General features: G+C 45.6%; 1 protein-coding gene and 2 long non-coding RNA genes across 4 annotated transcripts in view; 1 reads left to right on the top strand and 2 right to left on the bottom strand.

Annotated features, from left to right (window-relative positions):
* Positions 1-30: 30 nt before the first annotated feature.
* On the top strand, positions 31-7,347 carry LOC123511161. Its single transcript, XR_006676692.1, has 3 exons — positions 31-465; positions 6,876-7,004; positions 7,223-7,347. It is a non-coding gene; the product is annotated as an uncharacterized LOC123511161 (long non-coding RNA).
* LOC123511162 lies at positions 1,136-26,547 on the bottom strand. The gene is made up of 2 exons (XR_006676693.1): positions 26,511-26,547; positions 1,136-4,866 (listed from the first exon to the last, which is right to left on the bottom strand). It is a non-coding gene; the product is annotated as an uncharacterized LOC123511162 (long non-coding RNA).
* The window catches only part of LOC123511160 (probable G-protein coupled receptor 21), a 66,897-nt gene continuing 40,847 nt past the window's right edge, over positions 1,136-27,185 (bottom strand). For both annotated transcript variants that reach the window (XM_045266805.1, XM_045266806.1), the window contains exons 2-4: positions 24,476-25,450; positions 20,417-20,648; positions 1,136-11,677 (exon numbers count right to left, since the gene is read on the bottom strand). In XM_045266805.1, coding sequence (XP_045122740.1) covers positions 11,083-11,677; positions 20,417-20,648; positions 24,476-24,785 — 1,137 coding nt within the window. In that variant the 5' untranslated portion in view covers positions 24,786-25,450 and the 3' untranslated portion in view covers positions 1,136-11,082. The remainder of the gene's footprint in view (positions 11,678-20,416; positions 20,649-24,475; positions 25,451-27,185) is intronic.

Here is a 27,185-nt window from a genome sequence, read left to right as displayed (position 1 = left end):
AGCATCGCTTTCCTGCATGTGGTGATGTGTGTTAATGTGTTGCAGTTGGGATATGAGTGGTGACGATTCCAAGTGCACCAATATGTCATAAATAATAGAGCAGTGATGATTCGTCATTTTTGCTACAGGTTCATGGCAGCAGCGCAGGTCTTCTGTAATGTCACCGTCTTGAACTCATTGTTTCATCCCGCGCAGCACTGAAGGTTCCTCATCAGCAGAACTCGTGTCGTGTGTTACCTACAGTCTTGAAATACTCACACAACCAATAAGAAGATATTCGACATGGCTGGACAAAAGAAGGAATCATAAGGCCATACAATATATTCTTAGGAAATCCAGAGCTTCGAAACATTGGAGCCATTCGAACTCATGGGTCGAATCTGGCAGTCACTCGTCGCGTCTTTACCTTTGCTGGCGGCGGTTGTGGTGGTGATAGGCGCCGCTGAGGAACTGGAGAAGCTGCAGGTTAGTGTTCCATGCCTATTAAGATAATTGAATCAGACTTAACTGTACTAGTGAGGTCAGCGAGGACAGCTGTGTAAGTTTAAGATTTAAGACGAAGAAGCTATTTTTTAACCCATTCAGTACTGGCATGCATTTTTACCATGAGTTGTGGTATGATAAGACGATTTTATTGACATTAGGAAGGGTCTATGGAGGTCAAAAGATTTATGGCAAAAATCTTCACTATTTTAATCCCCCACGTAAGTTTCTGAATGTATAAAATCACCAAACAGAATGAATATGAAAACGCGTCATAGCATTGAAGGGTTAAGCTTCCTTGGTTTACATTTGGGAGATCAAAGGATAAAAGCGGCTGAAGAGTGGAGAGGCAGTGACGTGAGTGTAGTGGAACCTTTGCTATTTCGCTGTACTAAGATGACATTTGCTAGCCCTGGGTATAACGGCTCCGGGGGATGTGATAAGACTAAGACGACGGAAGGATTGGTGGAAGGCGACCTGTGTAAATTGAAAGGTGTGATGAAACGGCGTGACTTGTCCTCGGCAAACATAATAGCAGAAGCAGAAGAAGTAGAAACAGAAGCCGTTTTCCTCTCTTACATAAAAAAAAAAAAAAAGTTGCTCTCTCTCTCTCTCTCTCTCTCACACACACATACACAGTAAAACTGCCACCATTGCTGCTTGACTTTATTTAAATCTCTTCCATATTACAAAGTTGCCAGCGAATCTAAGGAAGTACAGGTAATCAAGTAAAATAAAGAAAGGATTCTCTTCCCCGCCATTTTCAGAGGGCGACGCAGAAAGCCACAATAAAGTAGTTAGAGAAAAGAGAAAAAAGCTTGATTTCTATTGGTCGTTGTGAGTGAATGCCGTGCTGTGATTGGGCTGGATCTGCTCGCCCTCTGAGAACCCGGGATGTCCCAACACTCGTCCCCGGCACTGACTTAGGCTACACCTACCAGTATATATATTTTTTTGTTATTTTTTTTTTATTTCCTGATTTCTCCTTATTGCATTATGTTGACGCCCTTATTAGCTTACTGGGTTTTTATTTTGAGAGAAATTCGCATTACAACGAAAAACAAAATGTTTGTTATTTTACACCACGTATGCACTTAATGTTACAAAGGTTGAATTGATTTAGGGACTCGTTTGAACACATCGATGGATTTGCACGATGCCGGTTCCCTCCCTCCCATTATTATCATATTTTTCTTTGGAGCATAGGAAGCGTGCGCGTGCGTCAACACACACACACACACACACACACACACACACTCTGCGACCAAAACACAAAAACACGAACGATGTAAGTAGTTATACAAGTGTCGCATTATCACTAACGGTAACTTTTGAGCAGTACGTAAAACCTTCTCATATTCCGGTATTTTTTCTTAAGTAGTATACACAAGTTTTTGTTGCATCATTCACCATTCTGGCAAACAAATGGACACAATATGAATAATTCAAAGTTCAGGGATTTCGAACCAAGCTATGAGTGAGAATGAACAACTAAGTGATGCTTCGGAACTTGACCTTAAATTTCCGTCTCTCCATACAGTGCAAGGGCAGTCAGCTTCCTCCCATAGCATGGTCAGACAGGAGAGTTTAAGATTCATCCTCCTTGCTCCTTCACTTAATTCAGTTCATTCTGAGATAGAGGAAAGATGTATGGTTCGAACAGGCAGCGAATACGAGGCAATGAGCGGCGGGAAGGAGCAGACGGGGTGGAGTTAGTGGTGTAGGAAAACGTAGGATGAATTCGTGGTTTTTCATTTCTCTGTACTGAATAGAGAGAACAACAGTCACACGGCAGCTTCATTCTACGCCTTCCTACACCACTAACTGCATCCCTTGGCTTAAATGATTCCCATCCTAGTCTTGTATCTCAACCCAAGATCAGGAGTCACTGGGAGAAAAGACTGGTTACGTATAACGCCTTCCCATCCCACGCGTTCATTCCACGTAATGCTGACTGCACGTGAAGTAGCGATCAATTGACGAGGTAGAGCTTCCATAATTGATTCAGATGCCAAGACACCAAGTACTATATTCTAAACTTTGAGAGGATTGCTTTTTTAATAATATTCTTTTGGATTCTTGCACGCAGATGACGCTAAGAATAGTCATGACATACCGATGGCGCCAAGAACAAAAAATAATCAATTCTGTGTTTGTAGTTTATTGGTAGATCTGTTTGTCCTGCGTGCGTTTGGACGGGGAGGAAACTGGCATTGTGCAGATCAGGGCAAGGAAGGAGCTCAAGGGGAAATAAAGATAAGGAAATAAATTTATTGACCCCGCACCGCCACGGGGACTAACTCACTGACTCGCACACTGGCTCGAACTGCCTCTCCTTCCGTACACACACACACACACACACACACACACACACACACACACACACACACACAAACAAGATGATAATAATCCTATCGTCAAAATGATGAAATATTTACACAACACATTCTTGTCTACTAAGATTTGCGTCACGAAAACACAAAAAATGGACCGCGGTAACACAGGGCACGGCAGCTCCCCCTCCCTCCCGCTGCCTGCCTCCCGCCGCCCGCCAACCCTGATAAAACAAGCGTATGGAGATTTCTTTACTTTGATTGATTGGTTTACACGGCGTCAGGGCACGTATGTGTGCGCGCCGAGGAGCTATTTGGCTCACCAGCGTCAGAGAGTGATCTTCAGGTTAGAGATAGAGAGAGAGGCGGAAGGTGTAATGAAGAACTGAAAGAAAAAGATAAAGAAGAACTTATTCAATTAAGTTATTCTCAGCGTCAAGGAGGTGGAGGATGGACAGGGGAGCAGGAGGAAATAAGGAGGAAACCCAGAGAAAAGGAAGATTTGAGAAAGTTATTAGATTTCACTGCCACGGTCTCGGTGACACTGTAATGTTTGTAGATTTGCAAGTCTACGAAGGAGAAGAGTGCTGGTTGCACCACAGCTTTTACGGGGAGTTGGGGCGCCCAGTAAAGAGGAACCCGAAAGTGGTAGTGTTAACTTTTAGGGTACAGACTACAGACTTCCTCCCTCCTCCCTTCCTCTTTTGTTCCTCTTCTCCAGACTCTTTCCAACAGTCACCGCTGCGCTGCGCCCCTCGATCCCGGGGTGTGAGCCAGACAGCTCGGACCATCACTTCCCGGTGTGGGGAGGGCGTCCTGCTGCTCTAAGGAAGTACTGCACATTGCAGCAGACTTGAAATGTTTTGGCCAAGGTGAACCTTTTTGTCTGTTGCCTTGTTTTCTCTCTCTCCCAGCATTTATTTGATGTGATTTTTAACACTTGGTGCGTCGCAGATAATTCCATTATACGTTATATTGCGTATCAGAGTGTGTCCTGCATGGCTGAGGTAATGCGTGCGACTTTCCTGCCAACTGTTCGCCGCACGACCGCCCGCTGCTGGTCCCCGCCAAGGGAGGAGCAGCAGCAGCAGCCGTGCTGACATCAGGGGTGCTCGCCAAGGCTGTTCATCGCCCAGCAGCCGCGTCCCGGTGGGGCTTGAACGAGAGATTGGAGGTGTATCACAAAATAGAAACCCTGTAAATACGGAAGTACTATTGATCGCCGTGAAGAGCTTTGCCTGCACACGAGCTGAGTAAGGAGGCAAGGTCGTCAGACATGACTGGCTGCAGGCAAACTTGTTCCCGCTGTCAGTCATGGCAGATTTTGATCTCAACTTGCTCGCTTCCATATGTCCAGTGAACGCTGCTGTGTCATCAAACAGTGAAGGAAAAGGTGAACTCGAATTTAAACAAGAGGGACCAACTGCCTTCTGGTAAGTTTAATGAATCATGAAGAAAGGAAAAATGTATACTTACGATTTGCTCCAGTTAAGCTTTACGGATTCTGAGAGAGAGAAACAAAGCATCCTCGATTCAGAAAAAAAAAAAAGAATAATGACATGGATGGTTTCCGCGAATGGTAATGACGGAAATCTATGAATATTTAAATTGTGTTTATAAGTAGCGCTAGTATGAGTAGCTAGGTGACCATTATTAGCATCGCATCACCAAGACTCATGTATTTTCTACCGTCTGTGGTGGCGTTAGTGCCAACCTACTTGCCCGCGCCGCCACAACGCTCGGGGACAAAGCCAAGCCGAACCCACGACGCTAAACCGGAACAGTGAACGCGCGTAACACACACACACACACACACACACACACACACACACACGCTCGCGCGCGCGCGCACACACACACACACACACACACACACACACACACACACACACGTACGTACGTACGAACACTGCCTCCTCCTGACGTCCTTTGTTTATTGAACATGTTTACTGTATTGTATTGTTTGTTCTACGCCTCTAGATGACACTGTTACCGAGTTATTTGTTGGTTTTCTAGGTAGCTATGAGAGAGAGAGAGAGAGAGAGAGAGACTAAGATTATATATTGTGACAGCACCAGACTGCAGACACTGAGCATTATTATTATTATTATTATTATTATTATTATTATTATTATTATTATTGTTACATTATAGTTATTATCATTATCATCATTATCATCATTATGCATCATCATCATTGTGAAGTTGTCTCTTCTACTTAAATTCGCATCTTCTAGTGTAGGATCACCCTTTCCTTGCGATTCGCTGAGAGAGAGAGAGAGAGAGAGAGAGAGAGAGAGAGAGAGAGAGAGAGAGAGAGAGAGAGATTGACCTGTTAGCATACGAGACCTAAGCATTATTTTTTTTTATCATTGGAATTTGGAGGAAGCGTCTGATAAGCAGCAGCTGTACGCGGGAGTGGCCTGTGGACCCCTGTCTTGCCTCGCTGTACGTGTGGCGCCTCATGCTGGAGCCCCGACCACCCGCCCTCACCCTACCACGGCGCCCTCCCCTGCAGTCTTCATGCGTGTTTGGTGTGTAGCGGTGACATGGATAAGAGAGGAAGGATCTCCTAGGCTTCTATCTCCTGAAAGTCCCTCTAAAGTTACTTTCCGTGTTTTGAAGTATAAGTATTGCGTGAGACAAAGTTCAGGAGTAAGAATCAGACTTTTCTAGGTCTATGTCTCTCCTGAAAGTCTCTCGTAAGTTAATTCCTATGCTTTTAAGTGAACTTTTAATGAGACAAAGTTCAGGAGGAAGAGTGAGGCTTTGCTAAGCTATTCTCTCCCGAAAGTCCCGTAATAGCTGATATTCGTGTTCTTAAATGAGTATCAGTGAGTCTGGTTGTTCAGGAAGTAGCCGTAGGTAGTTAGGCAAAAGGGAATGACAACCTAGGACACAAGCATGGCTGGTGAGCTGATGACTAGGAGCGTTCGCAGTGATCTTACACGTTGCGGACCCGCCGTCTGTTGTCAAAGCGTGCGTGATTGAATGACGGCGCCAAAACCACGAAGTCATAATGGCGCCAGGTGAGGTGCAATGAGTATTCTCTTCGTATCCCTAGTCGGTGCCATAATGATCTTACAAGAGAAGTGAGTCCATTTTCACACGCATGAAGCCGCAGAGGAACAGTGGAAGCATCGGCGGGTGCGCGAGGCCTGTCCGAGTGGCGTGGCTATGCTATGCTACAACACAGCAGCGGCTCGAAGCAAGAGTAGGTGCAGCCGACGCAGACTCGCCGGCGACACGCGACCGACCGCCCTACCAAAGCCTACATCTAGTGCATTCTGTTATCTCAGCGGCGGCGGCGTCCACGTCCCTCCTGACTGAGCTGAAGCGGCGCCGAGGCTGACTGACTGACATAAAGCGATGGAAAACACTAACACGGCGTCTGCCCCTCACTAACCCACTCCGCCTTCCCCGTCCCGCCCCGCTTTGAAAGGAAATATTAATTCGGTACAGGCCTCAATTGAGATAGGAGGCAGTGTAAAAAAATAGAGATGTATGGATATTTTCGAGTGTGAGAGAAGCGTTATGGTGTGAAATATACAATAAGCAGCGGTCTTTGCTTGCTGTGGCTTCTTCCGCGCCAGCACAAGTCAAGATTGAAGATTGCCTTTTCTCAATCTTAAGTTCCGTGATTGAACCGTTCACCTTCCGCACGTCTGTCACCTTCATAACAATTTCCAAGCATTATAATAATTTTTCCCTTATTAATCACTCTCCTTTATCAAAATAGATGTATGTATACTTATGTGATTTCCTTTCGTTTTTGTATAAATATAATTCTTTTCGTAAATACGATATGCATCACTTCGTATTAACTTGAATGCTGTTTTTTTCTGAGTTCACTATGACAATTGATCGGAGAAGTATCGGTGAATGATAATAATTAAGAACAAGAATGGCGATCACTCTTATTTTTTCTTTTCAAATTGCGTTGTAGCCTCGCCTCACCTCGCCCTGCCCTGTCCCGTCCCACACTGAATATTAAGTTAAGCCGTGACGCACCTTCTCCGTGTTATTACGGTCATCATCCTTGCTTCCTTCTCTCCTCAGCTGCGAGTGTTCCCGCGATGGAGAGAGACAGCATGGATGGCTAGGCGGCGTCTCTGCCTATGAAACGCTTGCTTCTCGCCTCGCCTTCTCTCCTAGGGTGAATACTGGTTGAAAATTTCCCTATATCTCGTGAGTTCAGTTTTCTATTTCAGATTATTACAAAGTACTTTTTCTGATTTCGATTTGTTCATATGTTATGGTGCGTCGTTACTCATCTTATTTCTACTTTTGTATATTTGATTTATCAAGGTATTCCAAAATAACGTTCACAAAAAGTTGCGTTTTTTTTAAGTATAATTTCTTCGATATAGTATTGTGAACAACTAAGCTTTTCTTCCCATACCTAGATTATTCGGCTGTGACACATGTGCACCTGCTCGTCAGACACAAACATCTTCACGAGCTCCGGTGACGGCTGGGCGGCGCTAACGAGGTGCCGCTCACACAAAGCTTAACTCTTGATGTGAGTGGACGCGCTGATTCCAGAAGTGCATAGAAATTATTTCACGGCTTGGAAAGTTAGGTGATCCCACGGGCTACACTTTACGAGTCTCCAAATAACTTGAAACGCTGTAGGCACCAGCAGGCCGCTTCACACTCACGGGTCGCCGCGCAGCACCGCCAGGCGCCACGCTCCGAAAGTTAAAGATCAAGAGCCATTTCGTTATACTTCGCCGGGTTTAGAATCTTGATCTTCGGACAAAACTCGTGAAGATAAAATTGTGTCTTATCAGAGCAGTCAGAGCGATATCTTTTTTTACCTTCACACTTTCTGTTTTCGTTTGGCTTGGCCATGAAAAGGATGAACGACTGTGAAGTTAGACTCATTTATGAATCATGTTCCCATTGAGAGTTCAAATTACTCTTTTTCATCTCAATGTGGCGACTCGAAGCATTGCATAATTTTGTTTATCATTATTTCCTTGGAACGGGACGCCGGCCAACCTAGTGCTTCATTCAGTGCTTCATTTCCTTCATAATAAAAAATTACTTTCCTTCACCTGTCTTTAATTAGTACTAGAGTCTGACCGTCGCACCTGAGCTTCTTCTAAAAGACGAGGAAGGAAACACTTACAACTAAAACCCTGAACTGCCTTAGTGACAAGAAGCAGTCGCCGTCGAGGGGCCGCTGCCAACCTCGAGTCCTGCTTCTCCTCCTCCTCCCTCACACAACCGCCGACTAATGAAATGCTTTGATTCTCAGGAAAATTAAGAAAATATATCAACTCTGCCATTCATTCTTTCCATCGCTGCAGTGTTGTCATGTTTTTGCCTCTTTATACCTTCCTCTTCCTCCTCCTCCTCCTCTCCCTCCTATATTCTTCTCCCTCCAGAAAACAATTATTACATTTTTTCTTTATATCTCTATTTGAGGGGAGAATGAGAGGGAGAATTTGTCCCCGTTCCTTCCCACACGCGCGTGTGGCGTCACACAGATCCACATAACATCCCGCGGGCTGCCACAAGGAACACGGGAGCATGGTAACAATCATCCGTAACACATTCGTAACGAACAAACATCTCTCCCTCCCCCGCTGTGACGCCGTGGGGAGGAGAGGGTCCCTTACTTAACCTAGCTGCAGATGTACTCTACAAAAACGCACACGTAGTAATAATAACGGAGAAAACGTATCGAAGGGAAATGAACCGCGGGAAAGGAAAAGAAAATGTACTCACGAAGCGGAGACGGTGGAAAGAAAAACGAGCGAGAAAGGAAAACGGGAAAATGACGGACACAAAGTCACTCGATGTAAAACAAACCCTTGGTTGTTACAATTACGATTATTATTATTATTATTATTATTATTATTATTATTATTATTATTATTATTATTATTATTAATGGTGTTGTTTTCTCGCTTCAAGCTTTAGCTGCCTAGAGATTGGTGGTGGTGATGGTGGTGGTGGAGGCGACTGGTGTGAATCATTATTAGCATCAGGTTATTACAGCCCTCCTTTTGTCCATAGTGCTCACGCATCACCACCGATAACACGGACAAACAGATTGACAGACAACAACAGTAACATCTTATTATCTTTAATTATCCTCCCTTTCTCTTAGTTTCTCCACCTTTTAACTCATATCGTTTTTAGCCTCTTCCGTTATTTCATATTTTCTTTCTTCGCTTTCCTTAAAAGAACAAAAACTACATAATCTACTTGGTTTTCATCCTTCACCTTTCCTTATCTGTAACTCCTGCCCTTTCCTCCTCATTCTCTCTCTCTCTCCCACATCCTTCACATACATCAATGAATCCTAACTTGACGTTCTCTCTCTTCTATCCACCACCAGGCTTTCTCTACATCTGCTACCGCTCGTTTAGCTCTTGTCGCTTCACATCTACAGTAAAGTACCTCTTCTCCTTCTCCCCTTTCTAATTCCCTCTCTTTAAGACTCCTCATTTATGCACTAAAATGTTCAGTTCTTCAACAGTCTCCCTTCATCGCTTTCGCTGTTTCTTTCTTACACTTACTAGGATATTTAACTCCTATTCTCCCTCTTCTTCTTCCTTCTACTCGAGCTATAGTGCATGTTTTCCTCTCATCCCTTTCCCTCTCCCTTTCATCCTACCCTCTGTCTCCCTCTCGTCCAGTCCTTTCCTAGACCATCACGCTATAAATCTTGATAACGCTTTATAAGGTCCCTTCCTCGCTATACCGCCCACAACTGTCCCTTTCACGGTACCTCATCACGCCCACTACGCTGAAAAAAAGTTCCCATCACTCCAAAAAGTCCACTAAAAGCATCCAGTCTACTCCAATTCTTCCTAAGGGCTCCACTCAGCCCGGCAAATCCTCTCACTCGCTCGTTTTTTGTAGTTGCCTCGATTCGTTTCGTCTTTCCGTCTCGCTGCTTCGAATCGTCAGTCTCGAAGCAGCACTGAGACGAGGCCAGCTGCAGGAGCAAGTGGTGGTGGTGGTGGTGGTAGTGGTGCAGGTGTTTTTAAGGTTATTAGTCCTTTTGCACCTGTATTCGCACTCATCCACGCACGCACTCACGCACACACGCACGCACCTGTTTCTCCGTGTCCCCGGTGCGGGCTGAGTGTGTTGCGAGCAAGACTGAACCGTAAGCTGTCAGGAATTTGGGAGAAAGTGAACGTGGCTAAAATTTGTTGTTATTTTTTGTACAAGTCTAGCGTAGAACAGAAATCGTGGCAAGCCAGCGTGTTACGTTTAGTGAAATAGGTTGTTATACAGTATATACGTATATGTACTTTTTTTTTTTAGTATGTATATATATATATTTTTTTAGTCTGTCATGAGAAGCCAACTAATGACGCGTTAGGTAGCGGAAGTACTATTTTGTTCGCCTCGACACGTTCCCTTTTCTTTCTCTCGCCTTCCCGCGTGAGGTCAGCCCCGCCCGTCGCGTCAGACTCCCACAGGCTCGCCACCTCCCTGACAGTGCCGCGCCTGCGCTCACCCACTCCACTATTTGTAAGACGTATGAGTCAACAACAACCTTTAGTACACTCCACTGTAACAAATTGTACTTGAAGCCAGCAACTCCTGTAATCTACTTCTCGGGACACGTCTAGCACACGTTGAAACACTACTTCATTACACACGTAGAGTTATTAGCGTTAGAGGAGAGGATCAGTGTCACAAAATAAAATGAACTCGTTCAACAACATCTCTAAAAAAGACAGACTTAGTACTTGATCTTCATGCCAAAGTTCGCTAGGTAGTATTATTATTATTATTATTATTATTATTATTATTATTATTATTATTATTATTATTTCTGTAATGTGTAAACATTGATATGGTTGAGTCCTATCACAATATAACATTCCATGAAGACGAACAATGATTAGACGACACGGCTAGGATGATGTCCGGCGCCGCGGTGGGTGGGGTTCGCCCACGCACCACGGGCGGCCTGGGCTCCCTGCTACACGGAGAGACACACACACACACGCACAAACACCTCACGATTGTCACATGGTGGTGGTACAAAAAAGGAGTCCCTGTCTTAGCATTTTGATGACGTCCTCCCTCCACACCCTGCGTCCTCCACCTCCTCCTCCTCCTCCTGCTGCTCCTCCTGCTGTTGGTGCTGCTGCATAGGGCGGGGCGGGGGGAGGGAGTGTGAGAGCATTGAGCATTAAGCACTTTATATCGTTCAGCACACACACTGGCTGCACCTTCACTATGCACTATACATGGAAGAAGTTACGGGAACGCGCCGGCACAAAAAGGATCAGTAGTCTAGGATGAGCTCGGCATTGCGCGCCTTTCTCTGGCAGCACAGCGAGAGACAGAACAGCTTGAGGCCACGCCGGAACTTTGGGCTCATGGCCACATAGATCACTGACTTCCAGCAGGAGTTCATGGCGCCCAGCCAGAACACGGCGAAGTGGAGGAACCGCACTTCGATGTGGGTGCCAGAAAGGTACTCGTAAGTGCGCACGCCGACGCAGGGGCCCCAGGACAACCAAAAGGCCACCACCAGCACGAAGGACATGGCGTGGTCTGGATTGGCCAGGTTGGAGGTGAGCGCCGTCACAAACTCCTTGTCCTGCCCCACCACGCAGGTCTTGAGGCGCCGCATGGTGTTGAAGATGTAGCCGTAGGTGTAGAAGAGCGTGATGAGCGTGGGCCCCAGCACCATGGGCACCAGCGTGATGGCGTAGGCGATCATGCTGCCCCAGTCCAGCCAGCAAACGTACGCCTCGCCGTCCCAGTGAGAGGAGTTGTTGAAACCGAGCAGCGGCGGGCAGCACAGCATCATGGAGGTGACCCACGTGAACACCACCCAGCACTGGCACCGCGTCTTCGTCTGCACTGTCTCGTACCTGCAGTGAGGAGGACGCGTGTCAGGATTGCCTCTTACTGAATGACACACACACACACACACACACACACACACACACACACACACACACACACACACACACACACACACACTCTCTCTCTCTCTCTCTCTCTCTCTCTCTCTCTGATACAGATGGTAGCCATGACCTCCTTGTGGCTAAATCAGTCACTCGTTCAGTCTATTTTTACATCCCGTATCAATTTTTCATACTCCTGCATCATTATCTCTCTCTCTCTCTCTCTCTCTCTCTCTCTCTCTCTCTCTCTCTCTCTCTCTCTCTCTCTCTCTCTCTCTCTCTCTCTCTCTCTCTCTTATCAACCGCCTGTGTTCGCTTTTACAACACATTCCTCGCAACACACACACACACACACACACACACACACACACACACACACACACACACACACACACACTGATGGAATAATGGTGGAAATGACATGCTTATTTCTACTTTGCAGTAAATAAATAATACAGTCAGTCGCTGTATGTCACGTTCTGCTCCTGAAATCAAAGTATACAGTGTTAGTAGTTCAGGACGAAACTTTGACACTTTTTTTCCATCACTCTTTCAGGAAGGAAAGAGGAGATATTGTGGGTGACGTGTGACGGGAGAAAGACGGGGAAGATAGTGGCTGACGTGTGACGGGGGAGGAAGACGGGAAAGACAGCGGGTGACGTGTGACGGGGAGGAAGAGAGAGGGAAGACAGCATGTGACGAGTGACGGGGGAGGAAGATAGGGGAAGACAACGAGTGACATGTGACGGGGAGGAAGACGGGGGAAGACAGCGGGTACCGTGTGACGGGGAGGAAGAGAGAGGGAAGACAGCGGGTGACGTGTGACGGGAAGGAAGAGAGAGGGAAGAAAGTATGTGACGTGTTGGGAATGTGACGTAGTTTGCATGTAACATTTTTTCTTAAGGGGGAGAAGAGAACATGACGTAATGTAATGTATTAAACAAAAATGAGTATAAAATGTCATGAGAAACTCCGTCGTGTGTGTGTGTGTGTGTGTGTGAATGAGGGTGCGAGGTGGTGGTGGTGGTGGTGGTGGTATTTGCGCAGTGATCAGCAGGAGGGGGAAGTTTTAGCAGCAGTCAGACACAGAGGCCAGCGTTGCCTTGGCCGCTTATCATGTGTCACTCCCGCGCTCACTTCAACAAAATGAAAGAAAAGAGAAAAATAATTGAGCACCAGTATAAGTTGTCTTTTTTTTTCTTTGTTGTTGTTTTTGTTGTTGTTGTGTTTGTTCTTTTTGTTGTTTTTGTTTTGTTTTCTTTTGTTTTTCCTTTTCTTCTTGTATTCCTTGTTCTTCTTCCTCTCCCTGTTGTTTTTCTTATTTTCTTGTTTTTTTCTTTTTTTGTTTTTGTTCTTTTCTTGTTCTAGTTTTTATTCTCCTCCTCCTCCTCCTCCTCCTCCTCCTCCTCCTCCCCTCCTCGTCATCCCTCCTTCTCTAGCAGCCTCCTGTCTTTCCTTCCCTCTCTCCCTTCCTTCCTCCTCATCTCTCCTTCTCTAGTACCCTTCTACCTTTCTATCCCTCTCTCTCCTTTCCCATTTATCCCGCCTTCTCTAGCTCCCTCTTGGCTTCATCTCCCTCCCTCTCCCTCACCCTCTCTCCCTCTCTAACTCCCTCCTACCTTTCCCTTCCATCCTTCCTCTTTCAGCCCGAAGCCTCACATCACCACCACTTAGGCCTCTATTTCTCTGAGCCTGAGTGAAGTTTGTACCTCGACGTGTTGTCTTCCAGAAATAGCAGGAAAAGATATCGATGAAGGAAGAATGTCAGCCCAAGATAACTAAGAGAGAGAGAGAGAGAGAGAGAGAGAGAGAGAGATGTTTGGCTCCACGAATTTCAATCAGTGTCGGTCTCCTCCTCCTCCTCCTCCTCCTCCTCCTCCTTGTCTTCTTTTTAAAGGGTATATGAAAATAAGGGAAGCTGCTAGAATCGGTTAGGCCTACTTGTGGCAGTCCTCCTCCTCCTCCTCCTCCTCCTCCTCCTCCTCCTCCTCCTCCTCCTCCTCCTCCTCCTCCTCCTCCTCCTCCTCTCCTCCTTCTCGTTCTTAAAATTTTTCTTCTTCTTCTTCCAGCTGTTAATCGTATTCGTATGGCAAGGGAAGAGGGCGGAGAGAGGGCAAGGAGGACAGGGACATGAGGTGGGCAAATATTCGGGTCACTTATCACAGTCACTCCTTAAACTGACCCTCAACAGAAAACGACTCGCCAACAACTCGCTACTCATACGTTCTCTTCTCATTCCATATTGTTGGTACTTGAGCTTTGTGTGTGTGTGTGTGTGTGTGTGTGTGTGTGTGTGTGTGTGTGTGTGTGTGTGTGTGTGTGTGAACTCTATACGTGCATATATCTTATAGTTTCTGGGTTTTGTTACGTATTTTTCTTTTTCTGTGAATCATTTAACGTACTTCAAGCCCCGTGAACACCTGGCATGTTATTGAATGTTATGCGCGACCTGGGAAGTTTCAGGTGATGGTGAGGCGTGGTGGCAGATGGCAAGCGGCAGGTGGCAGGTGTGTGGCTGGAACATGTGTGTGGACTGAGGGACAGAGGGACACTGGTACATAAGGGTCTCGTTTAGCCTTTCTTTACGTCACTCTTACACAAAAGAATGACGTCTCTGCATGGCCTACACACACACACACACACACACACACACACACACACACACACACACACACACACACACACACACACACACACACAGCAGTTTCTCGGGAAGCCTTCACTCTCTCCGTGGCTTTTCCTTCCATTTCCCCCAATACCATAAAGCTGCGGGGTTTCTCATGGCCTGTGTCTTGACCTCCGGGGCTGTGGCTTGCTCGCTTCTCCCACCCTCGCCCACCATCCTCCTCCTCCCTCGTGCTGGTATAGTCTCAAACACCTCACTCCTCACAACAGCTATTTTCAAAGGCCACGGAGATGATTAACCGCGTTTTTAAGTAGTTTTTCCGGTTGATAATATAAAAATGGCGTTTGTCTGTCAGTAGAACAGTAAGGGTGTTATTTGACGCCTTGAGTACCATGACGTGTTTTTCATATTCATTCTGGTGACTGTTTGATGATTTTACACAGCTTCATAGACTTATGTGGGGGCTCAAAATAGTAAAGACTCTGGCCATCAATCTTCTGACCTCTATAGATCCTTCTTAATGTAAATAGAATAGTCGAATCGTACACAAAACTCATGGTAAAAATGCGTTCCATTACTGAAGGGATTAATGTTCATGTGACTTCAACTAGAGCCTTTTGAAAGAAGAAGAGGTGCGGAAGTGATGTGTTTCAGAATAGGGTCACACACACACACACACACACACACACACACACACACACACACACACACACACACACACACACACACACACACACACAAGGCAGGCATTAACAGACCTGTAACCCTCTACCAGAAACATTCAAACGCTTAACTCTTGACCTTTTGGTTAATTCTGAATGAGGCCGATGACTGTGTGGCCTTCCCTTGCTTCCTCAACCTCCACCACCACCACCACTACCACTACCACCATCGCTACCATCACCACCACTACCACCACCACCACTACTGCTGCTGTCCACATAACACTGCACACATTTTCTTTCTTTTTTTTTTTTTTCCTTTTGTTTAGTCACTTTTCTTCTTCTTCTTCTTCTTCTTCTTCTGTTTAGTCACCTTCTTTTTCTTTTTTTTTCTTCTTCTTCTTCTTCTTCTTCTTTGTTTAGTCACCTTCTTTTCTTTTCTTCTTCTTCTTCTTCTTCTTCTTCTTCTTCTTCTTTTTCATTTTCCTTGTCTTTCTCTTTCCTAATTTTACTCACTTATTTTTATCCTTCCTCTTCCCTTCCATTTCCACACCCCGCTTGGATTTTCTTCTTTCTTTTCTCACTCTGCTTTATTTTTTCCTTCTTTATTGCGTCCTACTTTCTCTCTTCCTTCCTTACCCAGTCTTACTCATTTCTATATCTAATTCTTAGTTTTACTACGTTTTCTTTCTCCTCCTCCTTATTTATTTAACGAGTCCTAGTGTTTTCTTCCTTCCTTTCTTCCTAAGTCCTATGTATCGCCTTAATATCTCTCCTGTCTTCGTTAGCCTTTCTATTTATTTGAGGTCTGCATCACACACACATTATTTTAGTTTATTTTAGTACGTCCTTTTAATGCAGTGATTTTATATCCTCCTTTAAGGCTAATAGAGTACGGTTTTTTTTGTATACTGTGGATGTACGAGAGTGTGGTAAGGAGAGGAGTGTGTGGTCATCCATCGTACCTTCTGCACTATTGACGTACGTGGAACATGAGTCACGGCGGTGTGTTAACTCTAAGGGGGATTATCGTTTAGGTGTACGATATTCTGGTGGTCATTTTGAGGTGTTTTTGTAATTCTTGTTTTCTTTTTCTTTTTTTTTCTGTCTTTTCTTTCTTTCTTTCTCCTTCATGCAGTTGATTCTCCTGTTTTTTTTTTTTTTTTTTATTCCATTACACCTTCTCATTCTTCCCTTTTTCTCTCTCCATTCCTTCCCTTCTCCATTCCTTCTTCCTTCAGTACATTCTTCTCATTTCTCTTTAGTTTCTTCCCTCTCCTTTTCTCGCCTTCTCTTCCCTTCTTCTCCTCCTTCTTCTGCTACTACTATTTTCATATTCCTTCTCTTCTTTCTACCTCTTCCCTTCTTCCCCAGTTTTTCTTTCTTCTTTTTTTTTTTAATGCAGTGTTTGGTACATGTGTGGTTCTGTGTGGAAGGTGTGTTGTTGTGTACCGTGTGTTGTAGTTATTCTGTTTTCTTTTCTTTTTTCAATTTTTTTTCTTTCTCTTTTCTCTTTGGTGCTTTTCTTTATTTTTTTTTCGAGATGTGGAGAAAAGTGTTTTAAGATTTAAGGTTTTGTTTTGATTAGACTGTAGAGAAAGTATTGATTTTTTTTTTTGTCCATTTCTTTCTTGAGTTTTAGGTCCATCTGTTCGCTTATTAATCTATCTTTCTATCTATCTATCTATCAATCAATCTATCTATCTGTCTGTCTGTCTGTCTGCCTGCCTATATATAAGTCTGCATATTTACTCATCGATCTATTTGTTCATCTACCTCTTTATCTACTTATATATTCACCCATCCACTCATCCACGTATTTCTTCTATCTATCTATCTATCTATCTATCTATATCTATCTATTTGTCTATCTATCCATCCATCTGTCCATCTACCTTTCTATCTATTTATTTATTCATCCCTCGACTCATCCGTGCATTCATTCTTCTATCCATCTGTTTATCTATCTATCTATCTATCTATCTATTCCCCTATATCTACTATTCATTACCTCACTCATTCATTTAAGCTTCGATAAGTTCAAATTAAACTCTCAGCTCCATTTCTTTCATTCATATTTCACCAACAATCTGATTTCTTATTCTTAACCTTTAGATGAAACACGTCACGACCCGCACACACGCACACACACACGTACACTTTCACGTACACGCAACCTTTATTCTCTCTCTCTCTCTCTCTCTCTCTCTCTCTCTCTCTCTCTCTCTCTCTCTCTCTCTCTCTCTCTCTCTCTCTCTCTCTTGTGGTCTAAGAAGACTTTCAAAAGGGCAACCTCGAGATACCACCGCCAGACTTAATAATGTGTGTGTGTGTGTGTGTGTGTGTGTGTGTGTGTGTGTGTGTGTGTGTGTGTGTGTGTGTGTGTGTGTGTAGGGGGAGTTTTACCTGTGATGAGTCTGCGCAGGTGAACATTCTCTCTCTCTCTCTCTCTCTCTCTCTCTCTCTCTCTCTCTCTCTCTCTCTCTCTCTCTCTCTCTCTCTCTCTCTCCTCATCTGCATTTCCATCGTAATATTTCACAAATAGTTATTGCACCTTCTTCTTTTGTTCTTCTTTTATCTTTTTTTTTTCTTCCCTCCGCACGCAGCTCGTATATATCAATCTTGTTCTCTCTCTCTCTCTCTCTCTCTCTCTCTCTCTCTCTCTCTCTCTCTCTCTCTCTCTCTCTCTCTCTCTCTCTAGCATGTGGGGTCATTTTCTTTTTTTTTTCTTTTCATCCTTACAAAAAAAAAAAAAAACTTCTTACTTAAAACTCACCACACAAATTCTTCTCCTCCTCTCTCTCTCTCTCCTCTCTCTCTCTCTCTCTCTCTCTCTCTCTCTCTCTCTCTCTAACTCATTTTCCGTAAGTTAAATGTATGAAGTTGTGAGGAAGAGGAAGATGAGGACGGAGGAAGAAGCGAGAATAGAGATGAAGGAACTGGAAGAAGAAGAAGAAGAAGAAGGGGAAAGGGAGGGAGAAAGAAAAAGTGAGGGGTCGAAAGTGAAGAAACAGAGACGATAAGGGGATGAAGAGAAGATGATAGGAAGGGAGTGAGGGTATATGGAGATGAGAGGAAGGGGAAGGTGAGGGGAAGAGTAGATAAGGAGGATAGGAGGTGAGGGGAAGTGAGGGGATAATGGTTTAAAGAGGAAGAGAGGAAGGGAAGGAGGGAAGGGATAGAAAAATGAAGGGAAGGGGGAAGAGAAGGGAGGTGAGAGAGAGAGAGAGAGAGAGAGAGAGAGAGAGAGAGAGAGAGAGAGAGAGAGAGAGAGAGAGAGAGAGAGAGAGAGAGAGAGAGAGAGTTGAAGGGAGAGAGAAGGGAGAGAGAGAGAGAGAGAGAGAGAGAGAGAGAGAGAGAGAGAGAGAGAGAGAGAGAGAGAGAGTTATGGGGATAGTAAGAGTGACAGGGAGGAAAGAGGAAGAAAGGGAAGGGAGGGAAGAAAAAGAAAGGGGGAAAAAAAGCTGAAGGAAAAAGAATGACAGAAAAAAATAAGAGAAAAAGAAAAATGGGAAAGAGAAAAGAAAGAGAAAGGAAAAATGGAAAAGAAGATGAGAAAGAAAGATGAAAAGGAGAAACAAGAGAAAATGGAAAAGAAGATGAGAAATGAAAAATACAGATGAAAAGGAGAAAAATAAGGAGGAAAAAGAAGATAAGAGATAAGAGAAAGAGAGAAAAAAAGAGCAGAGGAAAGGAAAGAAAACGTGAATGAAAAGGAAAAAAGGAAAAAAAAGAGGAAACAAGGAAAAGAGGAAATAGAAGTTAGAAAAAAAAACAAGAACAAGAAAATAATGAAATGAAAAAAAGCAAAATAAAAGAAAAAAATGAAAAGGTTAAAAAGAAAAAGGAAATAGAAAATGGAGAAAATCATGAAAAGAAGAAAATGGGAAAATAAAGGAAAAGCAAGAAAGGAATGATGGAAAGGTGAAAGAAAATGGAGGAAAAGAAGGAAAGGATAATGCCGCGTTTTCTATGAAGGCAGGAGTGTTGGCAACCCTTTCTTAGTGTTTATTGAACGCTGTCTGCCTTCCCTGGCCCCTCCTCCTCCTCCTCCTCCTCCTCCTCCTCCTCCTCTTCTTCCATCTCCTCCTCCTCGTCCTCATGCATATGCTGGAGTTTTCCTCATTGTAGTTTCCTCCTCCTCTTTCCTTCACTTTTTCCTCCTCCTCCTCCTCCTCTTCCTCCTCCTCCTCCTCCTCCTCCTCCTCCTCCACCTTCTCTTGTTGTTGTTACTGTTGTTTTGTTGTTGTTGTTTTTCTTTTTCTCCTCCTCCTCTTCCTCCTCCTCCTCCTCCTCCTCCTTCTCTTGTTTTTACTGCTGTTATTTTCTTTTTTTCCTTCTTCTTTCTTTTTTTCTTCTTCTTTTCTTCTTCTTCTCGTCTCCTCCTCCTCCTCCTCCTCCTCCTCCTCCTCCTCCTCCTCCTCCTGGCGCCATTTAACAGGAGATGCCTCGCTTTTACTGGCATAATTTCTTCATTCTATTCTATTCTGTCTTGAATTCTCTATTATATTTGTTGTTTTATCACTATCTCTTTTCTTTCTTTTCTTTCTTTCTTTCTTTCTATCTCTCTTGCCTCTCATTCTCTCTTCCCTCCTCTCCTCCTCTTCCTCCTCCTCCTCCTCCTCCTTCTCCTCGTGTCTGTCCCATATATCTTTTCCTTCTCATATTTCCCTCACCTCTCCTTCTATTGCTCTCTCTCTCTCTCTCTCTCTCTCTCTCTCTCTCTCTCTCTCTCTCTCTCTCTCTCTCTCTCTCTCTCTCTCTCTCTCTCTCTCTCTCTCAAGAAAAATTCCCTTTGATATTTACTTTCCTTTCACTTTCCTAATTCCTTTCACAGATGTTATCGTTAGTTTTTTTCCTCTTTCACATTTTCCCCTCTTCTTTCTTTTCCTATCTTTATCTTTTTTTCCGTGTCCTCTTGTAGCTTTTCGTTCCTCCTTTTGTCCTTTCTCTCTCTGTTCTTCCTCGTTCAAGTTTCCTTTTTTTTTCTCTCTCTCTCCTTCTTATTCTCTTCCTCTCTCTCTCTCTCTCTCTCTCTCTCTCTCTCTCTCTCTCTCTCTCTCTCTCTCTCTCTCTCTCTCTCTCTCTCTCTCTCTCTCTCTCTCTGTCTATCTCTGTTTCTGTCTCTCTCTCTCTCTCTCTCTCGTTCAAGTTTACTCTTTTTCTCTCTCTCTCTTTCCTTCTCCTTATTCTCCTCCTCTCTATCTCGTCTCTGTCTCTCTCTATCTCTGTTTCTCTCTCTCTCTCTCTCTCTCTCTCTCTCTCTCTCTCTCTCTCTCTCTCTCTCTCTCTCTCTCTCATATTGCTGCCCTTTCCAAACCACCCTCACTTTTCTTCCTTCCCACCGGGGCTTCCACCTCTCCACTCCTCGCCACACCTGTCTCCGCGCACCTGTTCCTGCTCTTTATGACTCACCTGAGCGGTTTGCGGATGGCCAGGTATCGGTCCACGCTAATCCACATGAAGGTGTAAAGTTGCGCGAACCAAAGGGTGGTTTCGAGGTAGCCAGCCAGACCGCAGACCATGTCCCCGTAGACCCAGCGCTGCACCAGGGCCGGATACACGCTTAGCGGCACCACCACCACGCCCGCCACCAGGTCAGACACTCCCAGCGACATTAGGTAGTACATTATGACGTCCTTCGGGCCTGGAATGTATTAGGAGGGGTTAGAAAGGGAGGTTTTGGCAAGGTCTGGTTTGGTTGGGGATGAGTTGGTATTGATTGTGATGTGTGTGGTGGAGAGGGTATTGGTGTGTGTGTGTGTGTGTGTGTGTGTGTGTGTGTGTGTGTGTGTGTGTGTGTGTGTGTGTGTGGAATAGATGGATAAACAAAATTAGGATAAAAGGATAATATGTAAAACTTGCTTCCTCCTCGCCCAGCATCCCTCACACACACACACACACACACACACACACACACACACACACACACACACACACACACACACACACACACACACACACACACACACACACACACACACACACACACAACACCATCACACACGAACACCAAACATTATGACAGCTAAACGAAGATAGGAAAACTTTTTATTTTATTTTTTTTTTTTTTGCTTCATAGCACTTTCAATTCTTAGGTTCTTTTTGTAAAACCCTCATTTACTCTCACCTCCTCCCAAACTCAGGCTCTCCTCTCTCTCTCTCTCTCTCTCTCTCTCTCTCTCTCTCTCTCTCTCTCTCTCTCTCTCTCGTGTGTGTGTGTGTGTGTGTGTGTGTGTGTGTCTGTCTGTCTGTCTGTCTGTCTCTCTCTCTCTCTCTCTCTCTCTCTCTCTCTCTCTCTCTCTCTCTCTCTGTCTGTCTGTCTGTCTGTCTGTCTGTCTGTCTGTCTGTCTGTCTGTCTGTCTCTCTCTCTCTCTCTCTCTCTCTCTCTCTCTCTCTCTCTCTCTCTCTCTCTCTCTCTCTCTCTCTCTCTCTCTCTCTCTCTCTCTCTCTCTCTCTCTCTCTCTCTCTCTCTCTCTCTCTCTCTCTCTCTCTCCCTCCCTCCCTCTCTCCCTCCCTCCCTCTCTCCTCCCCATCTCCCACTCACCCTCCTCTCAAAACCGTACCTTTTCCAACACACACAAAGCAAACCACGATATAGACACCAAACAGCAAAAAAAATACAATCAGCCCATTACTACAACTCGACTGTGATAACCGGAGAGTGAATGCATTGATCAGACGGAAGAGATTACCAGCAGCGTGAACCCCATCCAGGCATTACAATTATTACTCGCATTACCGAAGCTTAATTACTCTAGCTGGCGGGACCTGGTTGGCTATAGGGGCGGAGAGAGAGAGGGAAGGGTGTGGATTGCTGGGCTAGTGGTGGGGAAGAAGGGGTGAGAGGAAGAGGAGGGAGGTGTTTGGGTTTATGGGGAAGGGTCATTGAGGGAAGGGGAAGGGATGGTAGATGTGTTAGGAAGGGTATAGGTGAACAGGGGCTTCACGTGAAAGGAGACACACCTAAATATCTCCACCGGAACAGCACTACACGTGAAAGGAGACACACCCAAATATCTCCAGGCCTGGGAATCGAACCCCGGTCCTCTGGCTTGTGAAGCCAGCGCTCTAACCTCTGAGCTACCGGGCTGTGTGTGTGTGTGTGTGTGTGTGTGTGTGTGTGTGTGTGTGTGTGTGTGTGTGTGTGTGTGTGTGTGTGTGTGTGTGTGTGTGTAAACGTGCGCGCATCACTTCCCAAACCAGAAATACAGTTATGGCGAAGTAGCAACTTAATATCACTGAGGCCAATTTTGACTCACTGCACTACTAAACTGACCTGAAGCGCTCAAATGAATAATACTAATAAAAAGTCAAACCCACTAACTACTCACTCCACTACAAGAGAAAAAAAAAGTTGAGGATAAATAAGGAAGACGATAAAAAAGAAAGGAAACAAGAAGAAAAAAACACGAACGAATGAATATAAACAACAATACGAAAAGATATGTAGGAAAAAAAATAAATAGATAAATCACCACACTTCTAAATATAGCAAAGTCAGAACTCAAACACCAGCTAACCAACCAACACACACACACACACACACACACACACACACACACACACACACACACACACACACACACACAAGCTCCACCATACTCTTTCTAATTAACTCAACAATGGTAATAACTTTAATGCGTTGTGTTGACTCCTTTGATGTGCCTCGCTACGTAACATTTCCCCCCCGTCTGTTACAACTAGACAAAAAATGGAAGAGAGAAAGTGTAATATTGCTTTGAAGTGTGTTAAAAAAAGAAGTTATTTGTTACTGTTTATGTAGTGTGTGTGTGTGTGTGTGTGTGTGTGTGTGTGTGTGTGTGTGTGTGTGTGTGTGTGTGTGTGTGTGTGTGTGTGCGGTGCGGCAAAAAGAATGATCACCAGGCAATTGATCACCATGACGTCACCAGCACTGCAACATAAGGTCATGGTGTGTGTGTGTGTGTGTGTGTGTGTGTGTGTGTGTGTGTGTGTGTGTGTGTGTGTGCGCCATGATTCTTTTTCTTTTTCTTTCTCTCTCTCTCTCTCTCTCTCTCTCTCTCTCTCTCTCTCTCTCTCTCTCTCTCTCTCTCTCTCTGTTCCATTATTTATTTATTTATCTATTTTCTTCTGCCTCGCTTTTATTATTGCCATTATTTGTTCCTCTCTTCACTATCAATCGCTTTGAATAGAGAAGAAACAAATAAATGAAAGGAAAAAAGGAAGAAAGAAAATTGATGTTTGAGTTAAGTATGAGAGAAAATGTGTACTCTCTCTCTCTCTCTCTCTCTCTCTCTCTCTCTCTCTCTCTCTCTCTCTCTCTCTCTCTCTCTCTCTCTCTCTCTCTCTCTCTCTCTCTCTCTGTAATTGAGTCAAGAACAAGTACACGAAGGTAGAGAGAGAGAGAGAGAGAGAGAGAGAAAGAGAAAGAGAAAGAGAAAGAGAAAGAAGAGAACACAAGAACACAGAGAGACACACACACACACACACACACACACACACACACACACACACACACACACACACACACACACACACACACACACACACACACACACACAGACACACAAGCAAACACTCAAGAAAAGAAAAAGAAAGAAATCCCAACAGTAAAAAAAGAAAACGACAAAAGAAAAAAAAAAAAAAAAAGAACCATCGTCTCTTTTCCCGAACCCTTTCCTTGGCGTGCAGTGTTTGGCGGATTACTCGCGAACACCAACCGTATCGATCCGCTGTAATCCGGCGAATTCTCTTCCGGAAAACTGGTTAGAATCCCTCGCTTGTGTAACGGAGTGTGGAGAGAGAGAGAGAGAGAGAGAGAGAGAGAGAGAGAGAGAGAGAGAGAGAGAGAGAGAAGAAAATGAGAAAATAATCAGAGGTATTTAACTGAGAAGAGAAGAAAATAATCATCACACCCACATTCTGAGTGCGAGTGAGTGAGTGTGAGTGCTAGTGCGTGTGCGTGTGTGTGTGTGTGTGTGTGTGTGTGTGTGTGTGTGTGTGTGTGTCTAGTTTTGTGGTCAGTGCAGGAAGAGTGTTGGTAGCATACGAGGAGTGGCGTGCGAAGGTGAGGGTTGAGGAAAGGAAAGAGTCTGTAGCAGTGTTTTTTTTGTGTGCATTTCAGTTTGGTTTCAGTGTAGGTAAAGTGTGTCCTTAGTGTAGAAGTGTAGCGTTGTTGGGTACAAATCGGAGGGTTTTCATTTTGTTACCTGGGAGAGGAATGGGAAGGAAAAGTGTTCTTGTGTGTGTATGGGGGGCGGGGGAGAGGTTTGGTGAGTGTAGCGCGAGGTGTAGGTGCTGGTGATGATGTACGTGTGACTAATGTAAGGTTCAGGACGTGCTTGGTGACTGGTGGGCTTGTAGGAGGAAGTGCAGCAGCTAGCGGTGATGTATGAGTGGATAATATGAGGCTTAGGACGAGGCTGGTGCTTGGTGGTGGCATGGTGATGGTGTAGGGAAGGTGTAGACACATGGTGGTGATTGCATGCTTACCTGGCATGGTGATGAAGGTGGCCAGGATGATGATGTTGGAGATGATGATGGCCACGCCGATCACCAGGATCACCGCCGCCTGGGACAGGTTTTCGATGCCCACGTGAGCACCGCCCGCCATCATCACCATCTCACTCCCACTGTAGTGGGGCGGGTAGCCCGTGCCGTATCCCGCCCCGCCCGCCCCATAGCCAAGCAGGCGCGGGGACGGGGCCGACTGCTCCCCGGGGGGCGTCTCCAGCAGCGGGATGGAGCCCAGTTGCACTTCATCCCCGGGGACATCATCACCGATCACGGCGCCGCCCACCATGACTCGCGGGGGCGCGGGCGATCCGGGGAGGGGACAGACAGGGGGTGAGAGAGAGAGAAGGAAGAGGGGAGGGAAAGGGGAAGGAAAGGAAGAAAGAGAAGAGAGAGAAAGAGAGAGAGGAAGGGTGGAGGGGCTATCACATGGCGCCTACCTGGCGGGGACTCGCCGGCACATGAGCCACTGGGGTTATCTGGGGTGGTGTGGGGCGTCGGGGGGGGCGAGAGTGAGGGGTGGGGTGGTAGGGGAGCTTAGTCTTAGCGTGGGGGCCCCCGGTGTGGGTGGGAGCATGTCTGGGGCGTGAGTGACCCTCGAACGTGGGCGTGAGGGGGGCGTGCTTCCCCTGGGACGCGGCACTGCTCTAGAGGGCGGATGTCGGGGGAGGGGGTCCCGCGGGGCGGGGAGAGGCCATTGCGCGCTGCCCCTACCACCACCTCCACAACGCAGACCCGCCGCCAGCCGCCCACGCCGTCGCCCGCCGCTTCCACAACACCATCACCACACCCACCTCCGCCTGAGCCTCCGCGCGGGGCAGGCTGGGGGACGCCGCGCCTCTAGCACGCCGTCCCGCCGCCGGCAGGGGCTGGGCGCTGGCAAGTAAAGGTGCAGGTTGTCATGGCCACTGTGCTGTGCTGCGCTGCGCTGTGTTGTGTTCACCACCGCCACATCTGTGAAGGAAAGGTAGGTTAGGAATGGTGCGGTGCTGGACACACTTGCGTTATGGTAGCGGGAGGAAGGCGGTGGCACTCTTTCAGACGAGGGGGGCAGGAGAAAGGAACTTAGAGATAACGTAACTTAGTCTACCCTGCCTTGCCTTAACCTGCCCTAAATCATACTAAGCTATCCTAAACTTAACCTAACCAAACCTAACTTAACAATCTAACCTCTACCCAACCCAACCCAATGAACTCAACCCAACCCAAAGCCAACGTAACCCATGGCAAGCTCAACAATAAGCAAACACCACCAGCCAGTCCACCGGGGAGTAAATAAAAGGAGAAAGCAAGCAGAGTAAAGCGGCGAGGAGACGAGAGGAAGGAAAAGAGTAAATACATAAGAGACAAAACGCTTCTGTCTGACACCGCCGACGTAAAAGTTGAAGAGAATTTTCCAAGATTTACCCTTTTTTTTTCTCTTTCGGATGACCAGATGCAGCTCCTGAGGCGGTGTGGGGGCTAGGAGGAGGAGGAGAACTGAAGGAAGAGGAGGAGGAGAAAGGACGAAAAGGATAAGATGAAGGAAGAAGGAGAGAGAGAAAAAAAAACACACAAAAGAGGAGAATGAAGAAGAAGAAAGGAAGGAAGAATGAAAGAAAATGAAGACGAGGAGAAGGGAAAGATAACGGAAGGCGAAAGAAAGAATGAGGGAGAGAAAAAAAGAAAAGAGGAGAAGGAAGCAGAAGAAGAAAAGAAGGAAGGAGGAGGAAGAGAGAGAGAGAGAGAGAGAGAGAGAGAGAGAGAGAGAGAGAGAGAGGACAAAAGAAAGATAGCGTGTCATTAAAGACGGTTCATGACTGGCAGCTCAAACACACACACACACACACACACACACACACACACACACACACACACACACACACACACACACACGTAGTCTAACCTCACCCTTCCATCCATCCATTCTTCCCCTTCTTACGTTCATCTTTCCCCTTCAGTCCATCCAAAAACCAAACAAAAAACATCAACACGAATCAAATCACAAGAAAAAAACAGACAGGAACACGAAAACGAGAGAGAGAGAGAGAGAGAGAGAGAGAGAGAGACGGAGGCGTTTTGACATGACCTTGGCCCGGCACGCCCTCCACTCAGGTCACCGCCGCGCCCTGGCTAGCCTTGGCGCAGCTATTGGAGTGGGGGCGTGGTGTGGTGGAGGCAACGTGAGGAGGGGCGTGACTCTTGCATTGATGGCCTGGAGTTCAAGTCTCGAGCGGTAACTTTGCTATTTTTCTCTCGTTCTCTTTCAGTATGCGAGAGAGAGAGAGAGAGAGAGAGAGAGAGAGAGAGAGAGAGAGAGAGAGATAAATGATGGTGCTTTAGAGAGGAAGAATGGAAGAGTGGAGAGGAATAAATGGAAAGGAATGGCGGGGGAAAATAAGAATGTAAGAAAGGGAGGGAGAGGAAAACAGAGAGGAAGGAGAGGAAACAAATGGAAAAGGAGATGTGAAGGAGAAGGAAAGAGGAAACCAGAAGAAGGAAAGGATGTGAAAGTAAAGAAGCGGGAGTGATTCGAAGGAAGGAAGGAAGGAAGGATAGAAATGAAGGAAGAAGCGCAAGGAGGACAAGGACAAGAAATAGAGAAGGGAAAGAGGACAATGAATGAAAACCGAAGAAAAGGAAAATTAAAAGGAGAGGAAAGAACAAATGAAGAGGAGAGATGAAGGGAAGAAAGAAGAGGTTAAGGAGA

This window comes from Portunus trituberculatus, chromosome 31 (assembly GCF_017591435.1).
Source record: "Portunus trituberculatus isolate SZX2019 chromosome 31, ASM1759143v1, whole genome shotgun sequence".
Lineage (NCBI taxonomy): Eukaryota > Metazoa > Arthropoda > Malacostraca > Decapoda > Portunidae > Portunus > Portunus trituberculatus.
This window is presented reverse-complemented; position numbering and strand designations above follow the sequence as displayed.